Below are 24,069 nucleotides of genomic sequence, written 5' to 3'. Positions count from 1 at the left end.
AGACCATGGAACTATACTAATGGAACACCAGCTTCGAGATTTTATGATCAGAGTGCCGTCGCGCATCTTTTTTCGCGCACCATACCAATTTGAAAAATCGATGAGGATGCCAAAGAAGAAATTTACTCCGAGAGCTACTTGGATTGACCTTCATTGAGAGTAAAACTTCCCCACACTATATTTTATTAGATCTGTAAAAACTTTATCCATTTTCTGACTATCTGATAAAATAGATACAATTTCCCTGAATAATGGATCGTCACAAAAGATTTTTTTTTAAGGCCACTTCATTAAAATAGGTGTTTCCAGTACTTCCTCATTTGGGTATTTTACACAAAATCTGGATTTTTTTTTATGTACATGTCATTTTTATCATCTGTCCCGCGCAACCAAACCATCCACTTTTCCCGGTCACCAATGTCCTTAACAAGATATCAAGAGAGAGAGGCTGGTCCATTATTTGCGTAGTCCAGCCAGCTTTTTTTTTTTACAACCTTTTTTCGTTCTCTCTCATGAAGGATATGTTTTGAAAATTAGTCTTACAAAATACAATTCCAAACCAACTCATGCAGTTATCGTCTTTTCACAGTATTGAGGAGTCATCCTTTTTGCTAGCCAGAGTGTTAATTGGCAAAAGTGAAAAATTCATTTTCTTTAATTTTTTAAAGTAAATATTCATAACTATATCTTTTATATAATAATATATTTTTAAAATAATAATCTTTTATATAGACATGCTTTAATAGATCTAATAAATGATTAACTCGGACCTACCAATATGGGTATATAAATACTTAAATCTGGGTATTTAAAATTTAGAATGCGAATTTTAAAAAAACCGAACTTATATTGATCTAGATCTAGATCTCTTGTATAATATCTAGAACAATATAGATCTACAACACCTAGGCCTAGACTAAAGTTAAAGACTAAGGTCTAGATTTATTTAACGTTTAAAAAAAAAATCAATAGATCTAATATAGACAGTCATGAGATCCACTCTATTTTATCTAGATCTAGACCATACATGAGATCAATAATTGTCAATATGAATATTTATAGATCTAGTCAAATCTAGTGACTCTAGTCTAGATTCTCTAGATCTATCGATCATCTATGATCTAGTCTGTCTATAGCTATACTTACTATTATACACTTTTACAGTATATGAGTATACTCATACGAGTCATACTGGCTATACTATAGTCTATAGTATAGACACTATAGTTAGTATAGTTAATACTTTTTAATAGTAGATATATAAGTATAATCTATCAATTCTATCTAAATTATTCTAAATCTAGACTTCACTTTCACATCACATTCAGTCATTCACACGATATTTGATACAGACAGTGAATGAAACGAATGCAGTAGTTATACTGATTATACTTAAAGTGACGATACTACTTATAGATCTACCAGTTGATAAACATCATCATCATAGATAATAATCTACATCTATAATCATAGTGCCCTTTATTTAGTCAATATAGTCAAGTCAAGGTAGTGGAACGTAAACTCGAAGGTGTAATACAATATGGTATGAGTCTATGAGTTAGTATATAATCTAATTATTTTGTTACTTTGTATGTGACAGTATGTCAATGTCTCAATTAAAATAATTAATATCACCAGCCATATCATTTTAAATATTTAAAAAGTAGACATAGATTTTTATTATATTATAAATAGATAGATTAGATCTACATATAATTTTACAAACTTTAGAAATGATTTTTTTTTTTTTTTTTATTGATAAGCCTTCTAGACTAGATCTAGCATCTCTAGCTAGACTCTAACATGTAGATTGTAGATCTTTGAATTGGATCGATATTCACCTTCCTAAATTGTCTCTAAAGTCTATAGCTGATTTGAGAGGCCCAACGAGTCTATTAGTACTCTGTCTCTTGATCTATCTAGTAGGCCTACTAAGCTAGTGCATTAGCCATAGTGTAGTCAAATCTTGACAACTAGTCTTCTAGATCTAAGCTTCTAGAATAATTAGATCTAGATCCAGTTTAGATTTAGAGTATAAAAGTTTTTACTACCTAAAATACTAAATCTACTGATCTAAATTCTAGATATATAGATCCAGTTCAGATTAGGATATAAAAATATTCCACTAGCTAAAATTCTAAATCTACTGATCTATACTTAATATGTTAGATATTATATGACATCTATCTACAAAAATTATTATTAAGATATAATTATAGATTCTAGACTAGTTATATATGTACATAAAATATATAAATAAAAGATACAATTTATGCAGGCCTAGGTCCCATAAATTTATAATTGATCCAGATCTATCAGTAAAAGTTACCTTCGATTGGCAGTTTTACCCAATCTAATCTATACAAGACAATTTATAATCCATGCCTTGCCTACACCCCATATATATTAGTTTCCATTCCATGCCATACCCAGACCCATGAGTTCATGAAATAATAAATGATGTGGTGTCAAGTTGGATCTATCCCCTGAAATTCAGTACTTTAATATAAAACTCACATATCTAGTTAATTATTTGCTGACACTCTGATAAACTTGGACTTGTGTGATACATATATGTTTCTTATCAGATTTAATTAATGAAGTTTAGGTGCATTTTAACCAGTAATAAGGCTACAAAAGTAGCATCAGGTGTATTCTAACCATTGGTATTTTTCCTGGCAACATTTCTATTCTAGTCTGTGATAAATTATAAATAAAAAAAAATGTTTGTAATGTTTCAGTTATTAACAAGTAGAACCATGGCAACCAGTTCTGATGATGTACCAGAATGGCTCAAGGATCATACTTATACTATTTCTACTCTCTGGGCATCCATTCAATATTTAATGTAAGTACTACTATACAATTTTTATTTTAGTTATCTAATAGATGTTTTATGAATTGTGTGATTTTCATGGTCAAGCAACATCCAAATATCTGGGATGGAATTTAACATTTTTCTCTAAGTTGTTTTTTTTTTTATTTATAACACTCTTAAGCACATTCATCTTTCATGAATGCCTAATATACCTTGGCTGTTGTGCAGGCCATTCCTTTACAATAAACTGTTAGATGAAATTAGGCAAAATTGTCTGATAATTTGTATGTTTGATACAACGTTTTCAATTTAATAATATTATTTCAAAAGAAATTAACCAATATGCCTAATTGTATAATTACAGTTATGTTTGGAAATGCAAGAAAAAGGCATGCATTCCTGAAAAGTCAATGATTGGTTGCACCTCTTAAAGGTAAGGTACTGCAATTTTTCCCATGTACTTTTCTCATAAGCTGAAGTACTTGTATTTTTGAAAAACTAGTTTTCCATGAAAATGTAAATCATAATATATGTTATAGTTGCTTTTAGATTAGTTCAATGTGCATCAAATTAACTGAACATCTGCCTTCACCTATAGTAATAATTCATTACTATTAAGGTCAGGGCCATGTCTACACATTAACGCAGTAGCTCCTTTTAGGTACAGACTATTTTTAGAATGGCAAAATTATATAACTATAATTAATAACATATATACGTTTAGCATGGTCAACACATATGTCACACATATTTTTTAATTTTTAAAAAAATCCTTTTATTTATTTTTATAACTAGATAACTTTCTGTTATGAGAAAAGATGAGATTCTTGGACTCCTGCATAGCACCACCAGAAAGGAAAATCCCATCATGTTGCAAAATAAAAGTCTTGGACCAATTTTAATTTAAGATATATATATTATACTGTAAGCTGTATACATATTTATGTATATCCTGTCATTCAGCCAACAGGTTTGGATTTAGTATTTCTTTAAATCTGTTTGATATTGTACTTGAAAACTATTAATCTGAGCCCCATTAAAACAAGAGGGAGTGCAGTGGATGAGTGGTAAGGGAAATTTTACTTTTTTAAAATTAAAATAAGAATCTAACAAAAGTAAACATATAAAATATGGTGCATTCTCCTTCAAACTAAAACCTGGTGCAAAGGTTTAAAATGTTGGCAAAAAAAAAGCAACATCAATTAAATATTCTTAATTCCCTTTGCAAAACTTACTGAGAAGAACATGCATGTTGTTCCCTCATAAGTTTCTTGACAGAGGAAATCTTGTTTATATTAGATTTGAATTAAGCAAATTAAGAAAAAAAATTATAATCATTATTTCAAATGGTTGTATCTAAACCTTATGAATTATTTTTCAGTTATAAGTATATTGAAATGAATGGATAATCATGAAATTGTTAAATAATTGCTGCTATCATTCCATTGACTAAAGAACCATAATTTTTTTTAAAAATTAATTTCAAAATTAATTAATTAATTAATTTTCAAGCAGAGTTCACATAGATCTTGAGTGAAATTTTTCTTTTTTTGACTAATGCTTCAATTTTATTGTATCATTAGTTTTTTATTTTTATTACCCAGAATATTTTAAAAATGAGTACACTATTTTCATGTAATAATGTAACTTGGTATTTACACATCAAAATACGCTATAATCTTTAGGCCATATAGATTTGTATAAATATAAATTAATTTACTTAAATACACTGTAAATGTATATTGTTTGGATAAGAATAAAGTTTTTCTGTAGACAATTATTGTTCAAGATTTGTTGATGCTCCTGCTTAATAAATTATATACACAGGTCATTAGTTTTGACACACTACTGACACAAGAAATGTCATCTATACGAGCAGCTTGTCGAGTGTTCATAGACATTGGTGCACCGAGTGAGATCTTTTAGCATTTCATTTAAAGAATTAACTCCATATGACGTCAAAGAAAAAAAAGTTCCATTACGTCACACGTCCTAGTTAGACTAAAAAATGTCATCTATACGAGAAACTTCTCGAGGGATTATATTATAGACATTGGTGCACCGAGTTTGTTCTTTTAGCATTTCATTTGATGGGCTAGTTAGACTTAATATATATATACATATATATATATATATATATATATATAAGGAATAAAGACGCTTTTTTGTTTGTTTTGTCTGTCAGTCTGTCTGTCCGTTATGTTATATAATAGCGAGAGAAAAAAAGCCTAAAAGCTATTGAAAATCTGATTAAAATTTAATTTCCCTTCCGAAACATCGCATTAGTTTTAAGTTTCTATAATAGATTGTTTCGGATGTTTACATATTTATAGTGAGAGAAAATAAGAATTCCAGATAAATCAAATGCCGTTAATTAAATTTGTGGGATGGTCTGTTCTGAAAATTAGATGTACCATAGTCTTATTGTTTTCCTTAAAAATTGGAGCATAATATTAACGATAATTAGATTTTCTAACGTTTTAGTTAGAAAGTTAAATCTAGTGTAGGAGAGAAGTGCAATTGTACATAAATAGAGTTAAACTATTTTTCATAAAAAATCCGGAACAACCAATTTACGTAAATGAGAAAATTATTTGTTTTATTTATTAGAAGAGGGATTTCAAACATTTATTAGAGTTATTAGATTTTTCATACAAAATTCGGATCATTTTTGGCGACGATTTGTAAGAAAATTAAGGTAATGTAGGTCGATTTCTTTTTCGAAACAAAATCCGGAACATTCTTTACCGATTAAACAACTTTTATTATGTTTCGGCAAGAAAATTAACTGTAAAATAAGTCTAAAAATTGATTTTCAATAATCGTTTCTAGTAAATTACTTTCTTATTTTAAAATCCTGAATAACCTATTGTCGATATTTTTGAAAAAAATAAAATTATTTGACAAACATTTGTTTTAAGTTAAAATTCGGAACAATTGATATTGATAAATAAACTATAGTGACATAGTGTCAAAGAATATAAGTGTAATATTAGTCAATTATGCGATTTCAAACAATCATTTGACATAATTTATTTTTTATAAAACAAGATCCGGAAAAACTTTATAGTTAATGCAATATAAATCAGTATAGATATTTTTATTTAGCATTTATATGCTATTTACATTAAAAAACCGGAACGATATATTAAAGATCATGTGTTTCTTGCAACGTTTAAGCATGGAAATAAAAACTAATATAAGTTAGAAGAGCAAACAAATATTCATTGGCATTGATTTGTTTTTCACAAAACATCCGGAATAATCTATTATAGATACTTAAAACTATTGCAATATTTCTGAATTAAAAAATAAAGGTTAAATAAGATTTACAATAGCCTCTAGTTTTGTTTATTAATCTGATCGTGACGGACTGACCAACAGACAAAACGCACAAATATATTCTTCTTCTATTCGGATGGGGGCACTAAACAAAAAATAAATAAAATCAGATTTTTTAAAAAAGTTTAAGGAATTGATTATGGGTCGCCGAGGTTGCGACGTTACGCTACTGCACGAAAATCGCTGCATAAAACTCCATTTAAAAAAATGTGCGTGATATTTACATACAAAGTGCATTATTAGCCTTTATAAACAAACAGAAATGTTTTCTTTTAATTTTAGCAGCTAGTTGACCAGAAAAAACATTTTTAACTATTATTTATATTTGTTGTAAACATTTCCTGTACATTTTTTAAATATATTTGACTTAGTGATACTGAAAATACACAAAAGTGAAGCATATTGTAACATTGCCTCCCTTACATTTACGTAATTGTTTTAGAATTGGTGTATTTTTATGAAAAAATCGCTTGCATAATTAATTTTATAAATTAAACGGTTTGCTTTTAGAAAACCAAAAGTAGCCGTTGCCGCTAAACTTTTCAAGCCGCATTTAATGATGAAATAATATTTTTTCATATTTCTTCTAGTTTTCGAGATCTGAGTGTGACAGACAGACAGACGGACATTTTGCACAAACCTAATAGCGGCTTTTTCCCCATACGGGGGCCGCTAAAAAAAAGGAATTGATAAATTAATTTATTAGTGGTTATTAATTAATTTTGTTAGGTATAGGGCAAAGGAAATGAATCTTACACTATTGAGACATATCTGCTGTAGATGTACAGTTCTTTCCTTTATATACAGACGTCCATTATGTGACTACACACAGAGACGTCTATTATGTGACTACACCGAGAGACGTCCATTATGTGACTACACACAGAGACGTTCATTATATAACTACACACAGAGACGTCTTTTATTTGACTACACCCAAGACTTCTATTTTTCGACTACACCCAGAGACGTCTATCATGTGACTACACCAAGAGAAGTCTTTTATTTGACTACACACAGAGACGTCTATCATGTGACTACACACAGAGACGTCTATCATGTGACTATTTGACTACACCCAAGACGTCTATTATTCGACTACACCCAGAGACGTCTATCATTTGACTACACCCAGAGACGTCTATGATTTGACTACACCCAGAGACGTCTATTATTCGACTACGCCCTGAGACGTCCATCATGTGAATACACACAGAGACGTCTATCATGTGACTACACACAGAGACGTCTATTATGTGACTACACACAGATATGTCTATTATGTGACTACACCCAGAGACGTCTATCATGTTACTACACCCAGAGATGTCTATCGTGTGAATACACCCTGAGACAGATATTATTTGACTACACCCAGAGGCGTCTATCATGTGACTACACCCAGAGACGTCTATTATGTGACTACACACAAAGACGTCTATCATGGGACTACACACAGAGACGTCTATCATGTTACTTCACCCAGAGACGTCTATCGCGTGGATTCACCCAGAGACGTCTATCATGTGACTACACCCTGAGACGGATATTATGTGACTACACCAAAAGACGTCTATTATGTGACTACACCAAAAGACGTCTATTATGTGACTACACCCAGCGACGTCTATTAATTGACTACACCCAGAAACGTCTATCACTTGACTACACCCAGAGACGTATATCATGTGACTACACCCAGAGACGTCTATTAAGTGACTACACCCAGCAACGTCTATCATGTGACTACACACAGAGACGTCTATTATGTGACTACACCCAGAGACGTCTATCACGCGACTTCACCCAGAGACGTCTATCATGTTACTTCACCCAGAGACGTATATAGTGTGACTACACCCAGAGACGTCTATTATGTGACTATCCACAGATTTGACAACACCCAGAGACGTCTATTATGTGACTATACACAGATTTGACAACACCTAGAGACGTCTATTATGTGACTACACACAGATTTGACAGCACTCAGAGTCGAGACGTCTATTATGTGACTACACACAGATTTAACAACACCCAGAGTCGAGACGTCTATTATGTGACTATACACAGATACGTCTATTAATTGACCTCACCCAGAGACGTCTTTCATGTTACTACACTCAGAGACGTCTATTATGTGACTACGCACAGATTTGACAACACCCTGAGACGTCTATTATGCGACTACACACAGATTTGTCAACACCCAGAGACGTCTATTATGTGACTACACAAAGATACGTCTATTTTTTTTTTACTTCACCCAGAGACGTCTATCATGTGACTACACCCATAGACGTCTATCATGTGACTACACCCAGAGACGTCTATCATGTGACTACACCCAGAGACGTCTATCATGTGACTACACCCAGAGACGTCTATCATGATACTACACTCAGAGACGTCTATCACTTGACTACACACAGAGACGTCTATCATGTGACTACACCCAGAGACATCTATCATGTGACTACACCCAGAGACGTCTATCACTTGACTACACCCAGAGACGTCTATCGTGTGACTACAGACAAAGACGTCTATCACTTGACTACACCCAGAGACGTCTATCACTTGACTACACCCAGAGACGTCTATCACTTGACTACACCCAGAGACGTCTATCACTTGACTACACACAAAGACGTCTATCATGTGACTACAGACAGAGACGTCTATCATGTGACTACAGACAGAGACGTCTATCACTATACTACACCCAGAGACGTCTATCATGTGACTATAGACAGAGACTCTATCACTTGACTACACCCAGAGACGTCTATTTTTTTTACTTCACCCAGAGACGTCTATTATGTTACTACACCTATAGACGTCTATCATGTGACTACAGACAGAGACGTCTATCATGTGACTACACCCAGAGACGTCTATCACTTGACTACACAAAGAGACGTCTATCATGTGACTACACCAAGAGACATCTATCATGTGACTACAGACAGAGACTCTATCACTTGACTACACCCAGAGACGTCTATTTTTTTACTTCACCCAGAGACGTCTATCATGTTACTACACCTATAGACGTCTATCATGTGACTACACCCAGAGACGTCTATCACTTGACTACACACAGAGACGTCTATCATGTGACTACACCAAGAGACATCTATCATGTGACTACACCCAGAGACGTCTATCACTTGACTACACCCAGAGACGTCTATCACTTGACTACACCCAGAGACGTCTATCACTTGACTACACCCAGAGACGTCTATCACTTGACTACACCCAGAGACGTCTATCACTTGACTACACCCAGAGACGTCTATCACTTGACTACACCCAAAGACGTCTATCATGTGACTACAGACAGAGACGTCTATCATGTGACTACAGACAGAGACGTCTATCATGTGACTACAGACAGAGACGTCTATCACTATACTACACCCAGAGACGTCTATCATGTGACTATAGACAGAGACGTCTATCATGTGACTACAGACAGAGACGTCTATCACTTGACTACACCCAGAGATGTCTAATTTTTTTTTACTTCACCCAGAGACGTCTATCATGTTACTACACCCAGAGACGTCTATCACTTGACTACACCCAGAGACGTCTATCACTTGACTACACCCAGAGACGTCTATCATGTGACTACAGACAGAGACGTCTATCACTATACTACACCCAGAGACGTCTATCGTGTGACTATAGACAGAGACGTCTATCATGTGACTACAGACAGAGACGTCTATCACTTGACTACACCCAGAGATGTCTAATTTTTTTTACTTCACCCAGAGACGTCTATCATGTTACTACACCCATAGACGTATATCACGTGACTACAGACAGAGACGTCTATCATGTGACTACAGATAGAGACGTCTATCATGTGACTACAGACAGAGACGTCTTTTGTTTGACTACACCCCAGAGACGTCTATCATGTGACTACACCCAGAGACGTCTATCATGTGACTACACCCAGAGACGTCTATCACTTGAATACACCCAGAGACGTCTATCATGTGACTACAGACAGAGACATCTATCATGTGACTACAGATAGAGACGTCTATCAGGTGACTACAGACAGAGACGTCTATCACTTGACTACAGATAGAGACCTCTATCAGGTGACTACAGACAGAGACGTCTATCACTTGACTACACCCAGAGACGTCTATCATGTGACTACACCCAGAGACGTCTATCACTTGACTACACCCAGAGACGTCTATCACTTGACTACACCCAGAGACGTCTATCATGTGACTACACCCAGGGACGTCTATCATGGGACTTCACCCAGAGACGTCTATCATTTAACTACACTCAGAGACGTTTATCATGTGACTACACCCAGAGACGTCTATCACTTGACTACACACAGAGACGTCTATCACTTGACTACACCCAGAGACATCTATCATGTGACTACACCCAGAGACGTCTATCACTTGACTACACCCAGAGACGTCTATCGTGTGACTACAGACATAGACGTCTATCACTTGACTACACCCAGAGACGTCTATCATTTGACTACACCCAGAGACGTCTATCATGTGACTACACCCAGAGACGTCTATCACTTGACTACACACAGAGACGTGTATCACTTGACTACACACAGAGACGTGTATCATGTGACTACACCCAGAGACATCTATCATGTGACTACACCCAGAGACGTCTATCATGTGACTACACCCAGAGACGTCTATCATGTGACTACACCCAGAGACATCTATTATTCGGATACACCCAGATACGACAATAAAAAATGTTTTGGTCTTTTCGATGTTCGTTCACTTCTTCTAATTGTTAACTATGGAAAAAAAAAATTCGGGTGTAAAAAAGAAAAAAAAAAGGGTGCGGGGGGAGACGCTGCAAGGGATGTCAGCCTTCAAGTGCGAGTCTGATCACCTCCTATTCTCTCTGTCTACACATCATACAGTCAACAAACTAACTTCTCTGTTGTAGTGTGTCTGTTAGAAAATGTCAAGCAAGATGCCTGGACAAGCCATAGACGACCAACAACTGACCTTTGAGTAGACACATAAATAAACACACAAATATAAGCGTGCACGAACCAAAAAAAAACATTTTTTTCTTTGAATTCATTGCTTTGCGAATTGTTTCCCTTGAGTGAAAGGAGATTTATCTGCATACCGTTCCACTGCAAAGTTGTTTTAGTTTTGTTTTTTTTATTACACACCGACACACACACATAGACACACTTACATACACTGTGTTGCTTTTGTTTTGTACACAAAACACAGGTCAACGTGTGTACTCCAAGACTGTGATAACTTGGCCAGAGGTACAAACTACAAACACGCAGGTAAATAAAACGGAATAACTTATTAACTGAGGGATATTATCGATCGAAAGCAAGGTAGATATTCCTTCGCCATATTGCAGCCATCTGTGGGAGATCGAACTGCGAAAACATTTATTTCTCCTTGTTGAGTGTAGCAATGTAATGACTTCAGAGTGTAACTGGCCTCTCAATCTGTTAAGGATGCAGCATTGAAACCACTATATGACTTTAATTTCAAGTCCTACTAATAGCGCACACCTTTTTTCATAGGCATGAGTCAAAAGCAATGTCGTTGGAGGCGCGATGGTTGAGCTGTAAAGCGCCTGACTTCGGTCCTGGGTTCGAATCCTGGTGAAGACTGGGATTTTTCTCTGAGTCTACCCAGCTAAAATGGGTACATGACATTAGTTAGGGAAAAGTAAAGGTCGTTGTGCTGGCTACATGACACCCTCGTTAATCGTGGGTCATAGAAACAGATGACGTTTACATCATCTGACCCAAAGATCGCAAGGTCTAAAAGCGGAAATTTTCATTCAATGTTGTTAAAAGTTTTTTCTTGTAAAATGTTTGACATGTTTTGTATGTTCCTTCAAATTGGAAGATAATCTATATTCTAGTCCGAATTTCCCACAGAACGACGGGGGGATGTGTGGCTCAGATATTGAGTCCAACGGAACTGTTTTCACTGACAGGAGAAGGGGCTAAGGCGAGTAACTGGTGCCTAAACCAGTAAACTTCGGGCATGAAGATCTCGTTAGCCATGGCTAGTTACCCACCTAGGAGAAGGAAAACTCTGAATTCAAACCTCTGCTGCCTTGCAGCTATGCCCAAACATTGGAAAGGCTTTGAGAGTCAACTCTGAGGAAAAAATAGAATTCGGCTAGGCGGCAACTCTTAAGCAGTTTGCAGCACACAGTGCTAAACCCTGGCAGAGCCTGCGACGCCGCTAACACCAGGCATCTGCCGTCCCTTTGGATAGATTAGCTTTGTTGAGAGGGCAGGACTAGTCGTGTGGGAGACATCGTTCTGGCCATAGCTTATGCCAGGCATTCCTCTCATTTCTATGAGATGATAGTCGTTTCGCGACTGAAGGAGGTTATAAAATACACTTTTAATAACTCTTTAATATATGATTTATTGCGTGTTAGACTGATGGACAAACAGTACAAACACAATAGACCGCGAGGGCTGTAAAAACAGGTTTCAGATTGCGTCTGAACCCCCCTCGACCTCGACTTCTGTCCTATAGCTAAGTAAATCAACAAATGTGAGTCCAAGCGAATATAAACTGTCGTGAATGCATCAAACATGCCATATTTACTGGTGACCTCAAACTGGGTGTTTATAAGCAGAATGTATGATCGGGGGCGGGTAGGGGAGTGCACGAGCCGAGGAAAGGGGGGGAGGATCGATGGAGTGAGTAAGATTAAGTTTTCTACGTCGACGCCCCTTCAAAGGCAACACATGTTGCAGATGCTGCTCATTAACCGACTAGTCCGAAGGATGTTGTGATTTCATTGTCGTAGTTAAAGGAGTGAAAACGTGTCTTTGTCTCCAAGCTGGTCATTTCCTACACTTCAATCCTCTGGACTTTGTTCTCATGTCGTATTAATTTGCTGTGATAATTAAGTGTTAAAAGTAAGTAAAGTTTTTCTGTCCGTCTCCTGGACATGTGATGTAATTGTCCAACTGTTTACATATATTTTTTTTACTTTCCTAGAGGGATAATGACATTGAGCATTTTTATTCATCTGAGATTTTCATTAGCATTGTACGTTCAAACTTCAGAAGACAGAGATCTAGACCAATCATAGAAAGTTTATTTTCATTAGCATTGTACGTTCAAACTTCAGAAGACAGAGATCTAGACCAATCATAGAAAGTTTATTTTCATTAGCATTGTACGTTCAAACTTCAGAAGACAGAGATCTAGACCAATCATAGAAAGTTTATTTTATTGTTATTACAAAGTTTTGATATCTGCTTTTGAAATACAAAGAGACGCTACTTCGTCCAACTAATGAGACTCTTGATCACAAGTGTTTTTTTTTTCTTTCCAGCAATAAAATATTCTCCCCCCCCCCCCCCGAGTTTCGTGCTACATTAAACTAGTAATAGATATATGCAAAAAAAACAACAACAAGGTTACAAAGACAGTTTGTGTGGAAACACAAACTCAAAATCGGCCCCCGAAGTGGTCCACCCAGGTAGGTAAAAAGGCAGGTTTCAATATTATCAGAATGAAATTATATCAAAGACAAATGACAGAGAAGGCTGGAGAGAGAAGGTTAACAGATCTTATGTGGTGCCCCAGCGGTCCAGCAGACCAAAGTAATTGTGAAAGTGAATGTGAAGCTAGATGTGAACCTGGCCTAACTGATGTCTTATAGTGAATATCTAATTGATCTAATTGTTTTGAAAAGGGCCAATCTCTTATTCAAATCCTCTAAGTTATAAGCACTGTTGTGGACTATCGCGTTGCAGTTCACGCGATAATATGAAAACCTACTAATTAATTGTTGTTTTAAATTATGCCCAACTTATATGCATCTTAAATAGATTTTTTCTCTTTAAAAAACATTATTTTTGCGTAAATCTAGTAATTAGTAGGACAGAACTTAAATAACGTAGCAATACAAATGAGAAAAAAAATATTTTAAACAAAAAGCCTAAAACCATTTGCATAAATGTGTTCAAAATATGGCAATATGTTCTCTCCCCTACTAAAGAGCCTCTCGTGTGTTACTATTAATAGTGAATAGTTGTAAAAGTGTTGTATTTTTATGAAAAAACTGTTTGCATAAGTGATATAAAAAAATTAGATATTTTCGCTTTTAGAAAAGAAAAAAGTAGCCGCTGCATCAGAACTTTGAATGGACTAAAATATTATGATGTCGGATTTTCACTATGTTTTCTAGTTAACGAGATCTAAACGGGACGGACAGACATTTCACACAAAACCAATAGCGTCTTTTCCCCTTTCGTTATCCTATTGCTAGTGCTGTACCTTGGTAATTGACACTTCTTATCTATCTTATAAATTACAGACATTTATACAATATAGAAGATATCTACTTATATGTGTCAGGGTTATGTTAAGGCCTTAGCTCGTTTGCCCGGGCCCCTGACATTCAACCAGGCACCTTCGTGCTTGCAATAAATAAGTGACTCACTGTTGACAATGTAAATGTTTAATGATAGGACTTTAAGTTATGATGAACATTATAATACTGTGGATCTATTAATTAAATAATAATTCTACAGCTTGCTGTCCCACAACGTACACATTAATGTTCGAAAACCACAACACAACACACTGCTGTCTCTAGTCACCAGCGTAGACTTCCAATCCCAAACTAACTCCCTGTAAAGACAAAGTAAAGACAAACTAAAAAAGTCTAGTATACTATCACTATGGCATCAAAACAACTGCGAAACGCATTTATGCCTTAGATACTCACCCTAAACAGGGGAACACAGAAGAATCTCAACAAACGTTACACCAGCATAACAAAAACACTCCATCAGCTTACAAGCAAGGCAACAAAAAGAAAGTGCGTTCACAAATTGTGCACTTAATACACATTGGTGCTAGAATGCCATAATCTACGCACCGACAATATGCGTATCCATGGGCCAATCTAGTGTCGTGCATGTTAATAAGAAGCTTATACTCTCTACCAAGTTATTGGTTTCTCCTGGATGATTCAGGTAGCATGTCCCATGTCGTAATGGCACCAGGGAAGAAAGGTTTATAAGACTTTGTGCCTTTATCCAGCTCTAATGGGTACCTGACATTAGCTGGGGAAAAGTAAAGGCGGTTGGTCGTTGTGTTGGCCATATGACACCCTCGTTAACTGTGGGTCATAGAAACAGAAGATCTTATCATTATCTGCCCTATAGATAGCAAGATCTGAAAGGGGAACTTTACTTTTTTTTGCTATATGTATGTTATATAATTCAGTATGTGTGTGCCATGCTGATGTGTTCTAATGAAACATGATGTTGCAATAACTTAGCACTATGGGAGTCTATGTAACTAACTCCAATTTTTTTTTACTTTTACTAAACTCTATTGACTTGTAAAACTGCTAAATCTGTCAGGCAGTCGCGTCGGTGTGTAGTCAAGATGTTCAATAACTACACAAGAATCAATACGACAGATGTTAAAACGAGTTCACTCCCTCTAGATCTCTATAGGAAATAGTTTTGTTCTTAAAGCCTGAGATCTTGCTTGTGTGGGTGCAGATTTGATTTGATTTTGATTTTAGGCACATCGGCACAATTTAGGCCATGTCGTGCCTGCGTGGGTGCAGATGATGCCACATCTTTCAACGGTCCAACTTTTGAATGTGCACGTGCGACAGATGAATGACGTCAAATGTGATTTAAAACGTAGTAGAGACTCCAAGAGGAAAACATTTCCTTGCAGGGGAAGAGAGCTACGTAAGATTATGTACACTCGCCGATGTTGTGTTTCTGTTGTTATAGTAACGCTGTTGTTTTAGTTATAAATATTACAAAAACGTGATATCTTAAATACTTTGACCATAACCAGGCTTCGCGTGCTAGTTGAAACACACGAGCAAGATTTATTATCTTATCTTATAAAGTACAGACGTTACTGTTGCATTAGTCAGCATTAACATAAAGGTTGTGTATTGTTGAAAGTTGATGCAAAAGTAACAGCTTATACCACCGCTTCAGTCAATTACAATTTCTTTCACTTGCTCGATATAACAAACAAAATAATTAATTACCAATTGTTAATTAACTAATTGGTTAGTTTTTTTAATTGATTTTTGTTTTGTCAGATAAAAGAAAATAATTGTGCAAAATGTCACCTTCATCCGAGATTGGGTGTGGGAGAAATAACGTGCACAAACTGGTTACCAGACAGACAGAGTGAGTTGATTAAAGCTTTGTAATTATAATGTACATAATATTAAATATTTTGTTCATTTTGTTGACTAAAGTGTATTAATACTTTTCTTTTCATTTTATACTTAAACACGAGTCTTACATAAAAATAATATAATAATTGGTCTAATAATAATATGTGTTCAATCTTCGACGTCTACTATCCTATACAAAAAACACAGGAGATGGTCATAACGGAGCTTCTCTATACCGATGATTGCGCCCTGCTAGCTCACAATGAACATGATCTCCAGAACGTGGTCAACGAATTTTCATACGCTGCTGCCTCTTTCGGTCTATCTATAAACCTCGGGAAAACAGAAGTCATGTTCCAGAAGTCACCCAATAAAGCCTACTCAGCCCAAAGATCACCGTAAACGGACAGACCCTTAACGTGGTAGACCACTTCACATATCTGGGTAATATATTATCAAATGACGCCTCACTTTCAAGGGAAGATGATAACCGTCTGGCTAGGCAGCCACGGAAAATACTGCATTCCTCACTAATCTTCGGACTCGAAGACAAGCCTTATTATTATTTTCTAATAGGGTGACAAATAGACGATTGTTTATTGTGTCTCGTTACATTATGAGCTAGGACCAATAACACACGAGACTACAGTTATGCCCCTTTGCTTGTGGTGACAAATGCAACAGTAAATAAACTGAAATGAAAACTTATAACTCTGGCACTATCTGTAGCTAATTAGGTCACGTGTGTTTAATGCAGTCTTTTTTTTTTCTCTCCTGGAATAGAGCCAAGATGGACTCATTAGAGAAGTCTTTGAATGGTGATGGCACGATTGAGCCTAACCTTGACCTATCAGAGAACATGCCTGACATGATGACAGAACCCAACCAGGACATGTTGGATAGCATGCAGGAGTTGATGGCACAGAAAGCTGGAGTAGGTTGTATTTAGTTTCAACTGTTATAGCCTATCCATTTAGCAGATGTCTCAGTTTAACATTTAGATATCTTCATGACATAACACACTGGTCATTTAACATTTAGATATCTACATAACACACTGGCCATTTAACATATAGACATATTCATGTCATAACACACTGGTCATTTAACATTTAGACATATTAATGTAATAACACACTGGTCATCTAACATTAGACATCTACATAACACACTGGTCATTTAACATTTAAACATCTTAGAGACTCTCTAGTAATTTAACATTCTGCCTGACACTTCTAATCTATGAATGAAACAATTGTACTTGGAGTTAAGTGTGTTTTATTTCTTTTAAAATGGAGTTATTGTTTTTATTTGTACACTTAGGAACTGTTTCGTTTATGTGACAAGGAAGAAAAAGGATTTATAAATAAATCAGATATGCAAAGGCTGAGAGCGGAACTTCCCGTTTCTCCCGACCAACTAGAAGTTGTATTTGACTCACTGGATAATGATGGAAATGGATTTTTAACACTAGAAGAATTCACGGAGGGATTCGGTAAGTCAGATCTAATTATAACATTTGGTTTTTAGAGTCTAACGACCAACAAATTGGTGTAAATTACCACAAAGTCCAAGATCGTCATGGGGGAGAGTAATTCAACAATGCTTAAATTAAATGTAGCCTAAATTTTGCAAATAAAAGACTAAGACTAAGATTGTTTTTTTGATCCCCATGGGCATGGAAATTCGCTGTGATTACAAGGACTCATTTCTCATATAAAGACAAGACAACAGAAACATACACATAAATAGAACAGACACAACATAAAGAGTTCATTCAGCGATTACACACAGGTATCTTGGTCCTTTTCATGTTTCCTGATCAACGTGGCGTTGATATAGTCTGACCGAATAAGGAACGAACGAGTTTTTGTACCGCTCTGTTCTTGTTTTGATTGACAGCAGTCTCCCACTTCGCGACGACCTGACGTAGTTCTGACGGAGCGGGTGGCCGTTGTCTTTCATGATTTTTTCGATTTTTCTTAGACACTTTTGTTCAAAAAGTTCCTTTAAATGTGGCAATGTTGTGCGTGTAATTTTTGATGCCCTTTTTATGATGTTTTCTAGACGGCGCAACAGTTTAGATGAAGTGTTACCTTGCCAACAAGTTATTCCGTATGTTAGCAGATTTTGTATAGTCGCGCCGTAAAAAGTATCTAGGATCTTCTTATTTAGTTTAAAGCTATTGAGTTTGTATAGAAAAAAATGTCTATGGGCTGTTTTCTTTATCAGAGTTCCAAGGTGGTCCCTTCCCATGAGATCTTGTTATCAATGATAACGCCTAGATTATTTATATGCCTTCACTTGTTCTATAGATGTAGTGTTTATTTATATGCCTTCAATTGTTCTATAGATGTAGTGTTTATTTATATGCCTTCAATTGTTCTATAGATGTAGTGTTTATTTATATGCCTTCACTTGTTCTATAGATGTAGTTTTTATTTATATGCCTTCACTTGTTCTATAGATGTAGTGTTTATTTATATGCCTTCACTTGTTCTATAGATGAAGTGTTTATTTATATGCTTTCACTTGTTCTATAGATGTAGTATTTATTTAGATGCCTCCACTTGTTCTATAGATGTAGTATTTATTTAGATGCCTCCACTTGTTCTATAGATGTAGTGTTTATTTATATGCCTTCACTTGTTCTATAGATGTAGTATTTATTTAGATGCCTCCACTTGTTCTATAGATGTAGTGTTTATCTGCAGTTCGTGTATCGTGTGTTTTTTGTTTCTGAAATCAAAATAAGTTCTTTAGTTTTTGTGACATTCAGTTCTAGAAAGTTGTCAGTGCACCAGTTTGTAAACTCTTCTATCGAGCTTCGATACTGAGTTTCGTCTTCTGATAACTGAGTCATAGATGCTTCTTATATCATTAGTGTGAAGAAATATGCAGTACAGGAGAAAGCACACAACCTTGTGGAGCAAGTTGACGATTTGGCGTTGTTGACTGAGGACGTTGGGTTTAAACGTTTGGAACCCAAGCTTGTACGTAAGGGCTTACATTTAAGTTACTCAGTTTGTTTATCATTAGATGTGGCTGTATGGTATTGAAAGCCGAGGAGAAATCTACGAAGAGGATTTTGGGTGTATCGAGATGCTTATAAAGCATGTCCAAAAACAATATAATTGCATCCTCAGTTCCCCTGGCTGCTTTATAAGCCAATTGGTGAGGCTCTAGGCTGTTATTGACTTTTGCTACAAGTTGTTTAAGCATATATTTTTCAAAACATATCATAACTATAGGTGTTACTGCTACTGGGCGGAAATCATTTAAGCTATCTATTTTTGGTTTCTTTGGTACTGGTACGATCTCTGAAGTTTTCCAGATGTGTGGAATTACGTACGTTTGCAACGAGTAGTTAAAGATGTGAGAGAAGATAAAAGAGATTTGTTCCGCTTGATCAGCTTGCCACTAATTATATCTGGTCCAGAAGCTTTTGTTACGTTTACTCTTTTAAACAATAAGGTCACATCATCTTCAGTTACAAAATTGACGTAAGGTTCTTGTTTTTCTTTGGTCAGAGTGTTGAAAATTTCTTTCTGTGGGTCAACAAAATCTTCTTTATCGAAACGAGAATAAAACTCATTTAGTTCATTGGCGAATTTCTCCTCATCATCCACTGAAAGTCGTTCTCGTCTTTAGGCGCAGCCTGTTATTTTCTTTAATCCTTCCCAGCATACTTTTGAGTTATTATTTTTAAAAAAATAATTCAAAAGCAGATCTAGATAATAAGTAATAATTTAATTGTTAATATAGCCCCTCCTTCGTGATGGTAGATGATCAAATTCTCATATCCTATGAACTCGAAGATGACTGTAAAATCAATTTCTCATATCCTATGAACTCGAAGATGACTGTAAAATCAAATTCTCATATCCTATGAACTCGAAGATGACTGTAAAATCAATTTCTCATATCCTATGAACTCGAAGATGACTGTAAAATCACATTCTCATATCCTATGAACTCGAAGATGACTGTAAAATCAATTTCTCATATCCTATGAACTCGAAGATGACTGTAAAATCAAATTCTCATATCCTATGAACTCGAAGATGACTGTAAAATCAAATTCTCGCTTTAAAAAAGCCGGCCGCATACGTGGCATGGGTAGGTATGGTCAATTGCAGATAGGCCTGCTTCTGCTCTCAGCTTTTTGTTGGTTCGGCGCTCTTTCACGCTGGCCACTCTTCCACGCCATGAGGAGCGATCGAGAGCTAGTACTTCCCAGCCGTGAATGTCAATATCACACTCCTTGAAGGAGCTCTTAAGGGTGCCTTTTTGTTGCGCTTGTATTGACCCCCCTGGGAGCGCTTTCCTGCACACAGCTCCCCGTACAGAAGTCGTCTGGGAAGGCGATTGTCTGGCATGCGGACTACATGTCCCGTTCATCGAAATGGGAACCTTTGTACTGTCACGTAAGACAACTGTAGAATTTTCTTTAGACAGCGTAGGCGGAAGGAGTTGAGCTTTTTGATGTGGCGGGAATATAGGGTCCAGGACTTTGATGCATATAGGTGAAGGGACCATCATTGTTGGTCAATAATTTAATAATATTGATCTCGCTATATCTAAAATCTATTTCTTTTCAAGTTGTAATGTTTTAATACTAGAATTATATCTAGATATAAAGAAAAACAATTTTAACACTAGATAGGCGCTTAGTATAGCATTGATCGTATAGCATTGATCGTCATGTGCAACGGGCCAATATTAAGATCATTTTTTTTTCTACAAATAAAGGCACTAAATATAATGTAGACGTGTGCCAAGGTGAAGTCAGACTTTTTTTTTTTTAGAAAACGTTCTTCGTCTAGCGATATCACAGGTTTGAGACATTGTCAAGGTCATCACTCTGATGTGTGACACAACATAAGCAGCTTCATGTTACCGAAATAAAACGTATGGAAATATCATAGGAATGGGCTGAGGATAGCATCACGGTTGTAGAAGAAAAATGTAAAAAGAGCTTGCTGACGTCACTATGAACAGAGTAACGCTTGTGGTAATAACTAATCAATAGATGTGTAAAGATGCTGGATCTCAAAGAAGAAATCATTTTCTGTACACATCTGTTTTCAAAAACACAGCCATTAATTCGGATGTTGTTCATTCTGTCACTTTTTAAAATAGCTACTTTGAAAAGGCCCAGCCTGTATATAGAAGTCTAATACATTCAAGGAATTGTGTAATATATGTCCAGTTAAAGAGGCGATGAATGTGTTTTCTTCATACTTCTACTTTTGAGATAGAGGAAAAGACATTTTTCTTTTTTTTTTTAATTCATTTAATTCACCTAATGTTGCCTGGTTTCTGATCACTATTTGTCATGGTGTTGTGTGACTAACATAACGCTGAACTGTACCAACACATTCTAAGTAACACTTAGAGATGGTTAGACTTAGACCTGACATGGCTGGGAAACTTCTCTAATCCAGATTTAATATCTCAGATCCACTAGAATTTGAGCCCAAGAATTTTAGCTCAGCGCACTAAACTCTCTACCCTTATGGCCCTAACATTAAACACATATTTTAACACAAATGTAATTATATACTAATATAAGTTCAAGATAAATGCAAACTAAAAGGAACTTAGATGACATGAAAAAGGCTTTTAAAATATTTAAAAAAAAAAACAATAAAAAATAACTGGCTAACACTCTATGCTAGCAGACTTGTAAATAAATGACATTGCATTTTCAACAAAATGTCAAAAGCTTTAATTATTGCCACTGTCTTTTATTTTGTGTCAGCTGCTGTCGTGAGCCCACTTTTTACCTTCTTTTTTTCTTTTTGGAACTCGCTTCCGATCGACTTTAAACTTTGACCTATAAGTTTCAACGTTCTTTCATAAATGTAGATTATCACATCCCAGACCTTAAATTCCTTCAGAAATGGAGATTATTACATTCCAGACCTAAAGTTCCTTCAGAAAAAAATGATTATTACATTCCAGACCTAAAATTCCTCCAGGAATAAAGATTATTATATTCCAGATCTAGAATTCCTTTAAAAATGAAGATTATTACATTCCAGACCTAAAATCTCTGAAAACCTCTGGTTTATGCTGTTTCCTTTAATCCCATTATCCTACATAATGCTTTATGCTGTTTCCTTTAATCCCATTATCCTACATAATGCTTTATGCTGTTTCCTTTAATCCCATTATCCTACAACAGTGGGCCTGATTTTTCACTTCCGAACCTAGGAGTCCCATGTTCGAATCTTGGTGCAGACTCTGGGATTTTTTAATTTCGGGATTCTTAAGACGCGCCCAATTCTACTGTGCTCCTGACATTAGTTGGGGAAAGTAAAAAGGTTGGTCATTAACCGCGTGCTAAAAAAACAGATGATCATTACATCATCTTCCCTAACATGGGCGTAACCAGGATTTATTTCGGGGGGGGGGGTGGATTTTTTTCTTCCCCCCGACCCCCCCTCCTCGCGAAAAAATATATTTATATGTATGTATGTGTGCGTGTGTGTACATAATCTTTATTACATTCTTTCGAAAGACGTTTATTGGGCCCTAGAATATGTTCATCCTGAAGTGGGAAAATTGTAGACTCACTGCCATTGCCAGCAAGAGGTCTGGGGGAGCGATAGGAGCTCCCCTAGCGCGGGGCGGAGCCCCGCCGCCAAGCACTATATCTGATATTGAAAGCCAACAAAATGCATATTCTGAGGTATCTACTATTTCAAAAACCTAATGCGCTATTCTTACTGACTTAGACCCTCCCGCGCCGTTCGGCGCATTTGCCGTATAGCTGTTTCCACAAAAATCTGTCACTGGTAATGTCTGAAGCCTCTTTCCACATGCTCTAAGGACCTCCATGAATGTGTGGCGCCAAGTTGTACTTGGATGTCATCGCAACTCTTCGTATGCGTAATTCATTTTGTCGGAGAACATGCCCCACAAACCTTATGCGACGCTCTGTCACAATCTTACTAAGGGGTTGACTCCCAGTTCAGCATAGGATTTCCTTGATTTAGACCCGATCTCTATAACTGACTCCTAAAATCTGTCTTAGCCATCTTTGTTGAGCCACATTTAGTGTTTTTCAATTTCGACAGATGACTTTTCACTGCAATTTATTAATGGAGCCCCGCCATTGGTAGAAATGTGTAACCTCTTGAATACGCTGTTGGAATTAGGTGACTGTAGTTTGCTTTAGATTTTATATCGAAAAGGGAATTTTATCGTCAAAATCATCTGTTGGGGGTTTTAAACTAAAAAATCTCTGGAGTTATGTTTTTTTTAAATTCAAAACTCCATTTAGCTACGGTCATAGAATATAGTAACTGTAGTTTGCTTTAGAATAATATTGAAGATAGATGTTTTCCACCTCAAAACGCTCTGTAGGGGGATTTTAAACTCAAAACCATATGGAGGGGTTTTAAACTCTAAAAAAAAAAAAGCCATCTGTAGGAGAGGGATTTAAAATCAAAACCCTCAATTGTCTTGGCTATGCTCAAATAATTTTAGTGTGTAATTTTCTTTTTTTTAAATTGAAGAGGCATTTTTTAGCTTCAAACTCCACTGGGGGGGGGGGAGTTTAAACTCAAAACCCCTTTGAATACACTCATAACATGTTGAGTGTATAATTTGCTTTGTTTTTAATATTAAAGAGGTAATTTTTACCTTCAAATCCCGCTGAAGTGGGGTTTAAACTCAAAACTGTGTCAAAA

General features: G+C 35.9%; 1 protein-coding gene, 1 long non-coding RNA gene and 1 pseudogene across 11 annotated transcripts in view; all 3 read left to right on the top strand.

Annotated features, from left to right (window-relative positions):
- LOC129928818 (uncharacterized) lies at positions 1-4,612 on the top strand. Of its 4 annotated transcripts, XR_008780312.1 has the most exons (5): positions 890-934; positions 1,305-1,543; positions 2,742-2,848; positions 3,183-3,251; positions 3,614-4,612. It is a non-coding gene; the product is annotated as an uncharacterized LOC129928818 (long non-coding RNA). The 4 variants fall into 4 exon arrangements; XR_008780311.1 differs by lacking the exons at positions 890-934; positions 1,305-1,543 and adding an exon at positions 1-667 and having other exon boundaries at positions 3,614-4,604; XR_008780310.1 differs by lacking the exon at positions 890-934 and having other exon boundaries at positions 1,238-1,543; positions 3,614-4,604.
- Positions 4,613-8,341: 3,729 nt separating this feature from the next.
- LOC129928770 (uncharacterized) lies at positions 8,342-11,202 on the top strand (annotated as a pseudogene).
- A 1,730-nt stretch (positions 11,203-12,932) lies between these two features.
- LOC106051310 (EF-hand calcium-binding domain-containing protein 4B-like) overlaps positions 12,933-24,069 on the top strand; it is a 38,619-nt gene continuing 27,482 nt past the window's right edge. For 2 of the 7 annotated variants that reach the window (XR_008780308.1, XM_056045029.1), the window contains exons 1-3: positions 12,933-13,112; positions 17,153-17,303; positions 17,693-17,864. Coding sequence is in view for 6 of the 7 variants with exons in the window: in XM_056045029.1 (XP_055901004.1) it covers positions 17,160-17,303; positions 17,693-17,864 (316 nt within the window). In the remaining variant the exon portion in view is untranslated. Of the gene's footprint in view, positions 13,113-15,902; positions 15,921-17,152; positions 17,308-17,692; positions 17,865-24,069 lie in introns of those variants that run through there. The other 5 variants (XM_056045027.1, XM_056045025.1, XM_013206476.2 and 2 more) reach the window with 4 other exon arrangements.

This window comes from Biomphalaria glabrata, chromosome 10, assembly GCF_947242115.1.
Source record: "Biomphalaria glabrata chromosome 10, xgBioGlab47.1, whole genome shotgun sequence".
Lineage (NCBI taxonomy): Eukaryota > Metazoa > Mollusca > Gastropoda > Planorbidae > Biomphalaria > Biomphalaria glabrata.
This window is presented reverse-complemented; position numbering and strand designations above follow the sequence as displayed.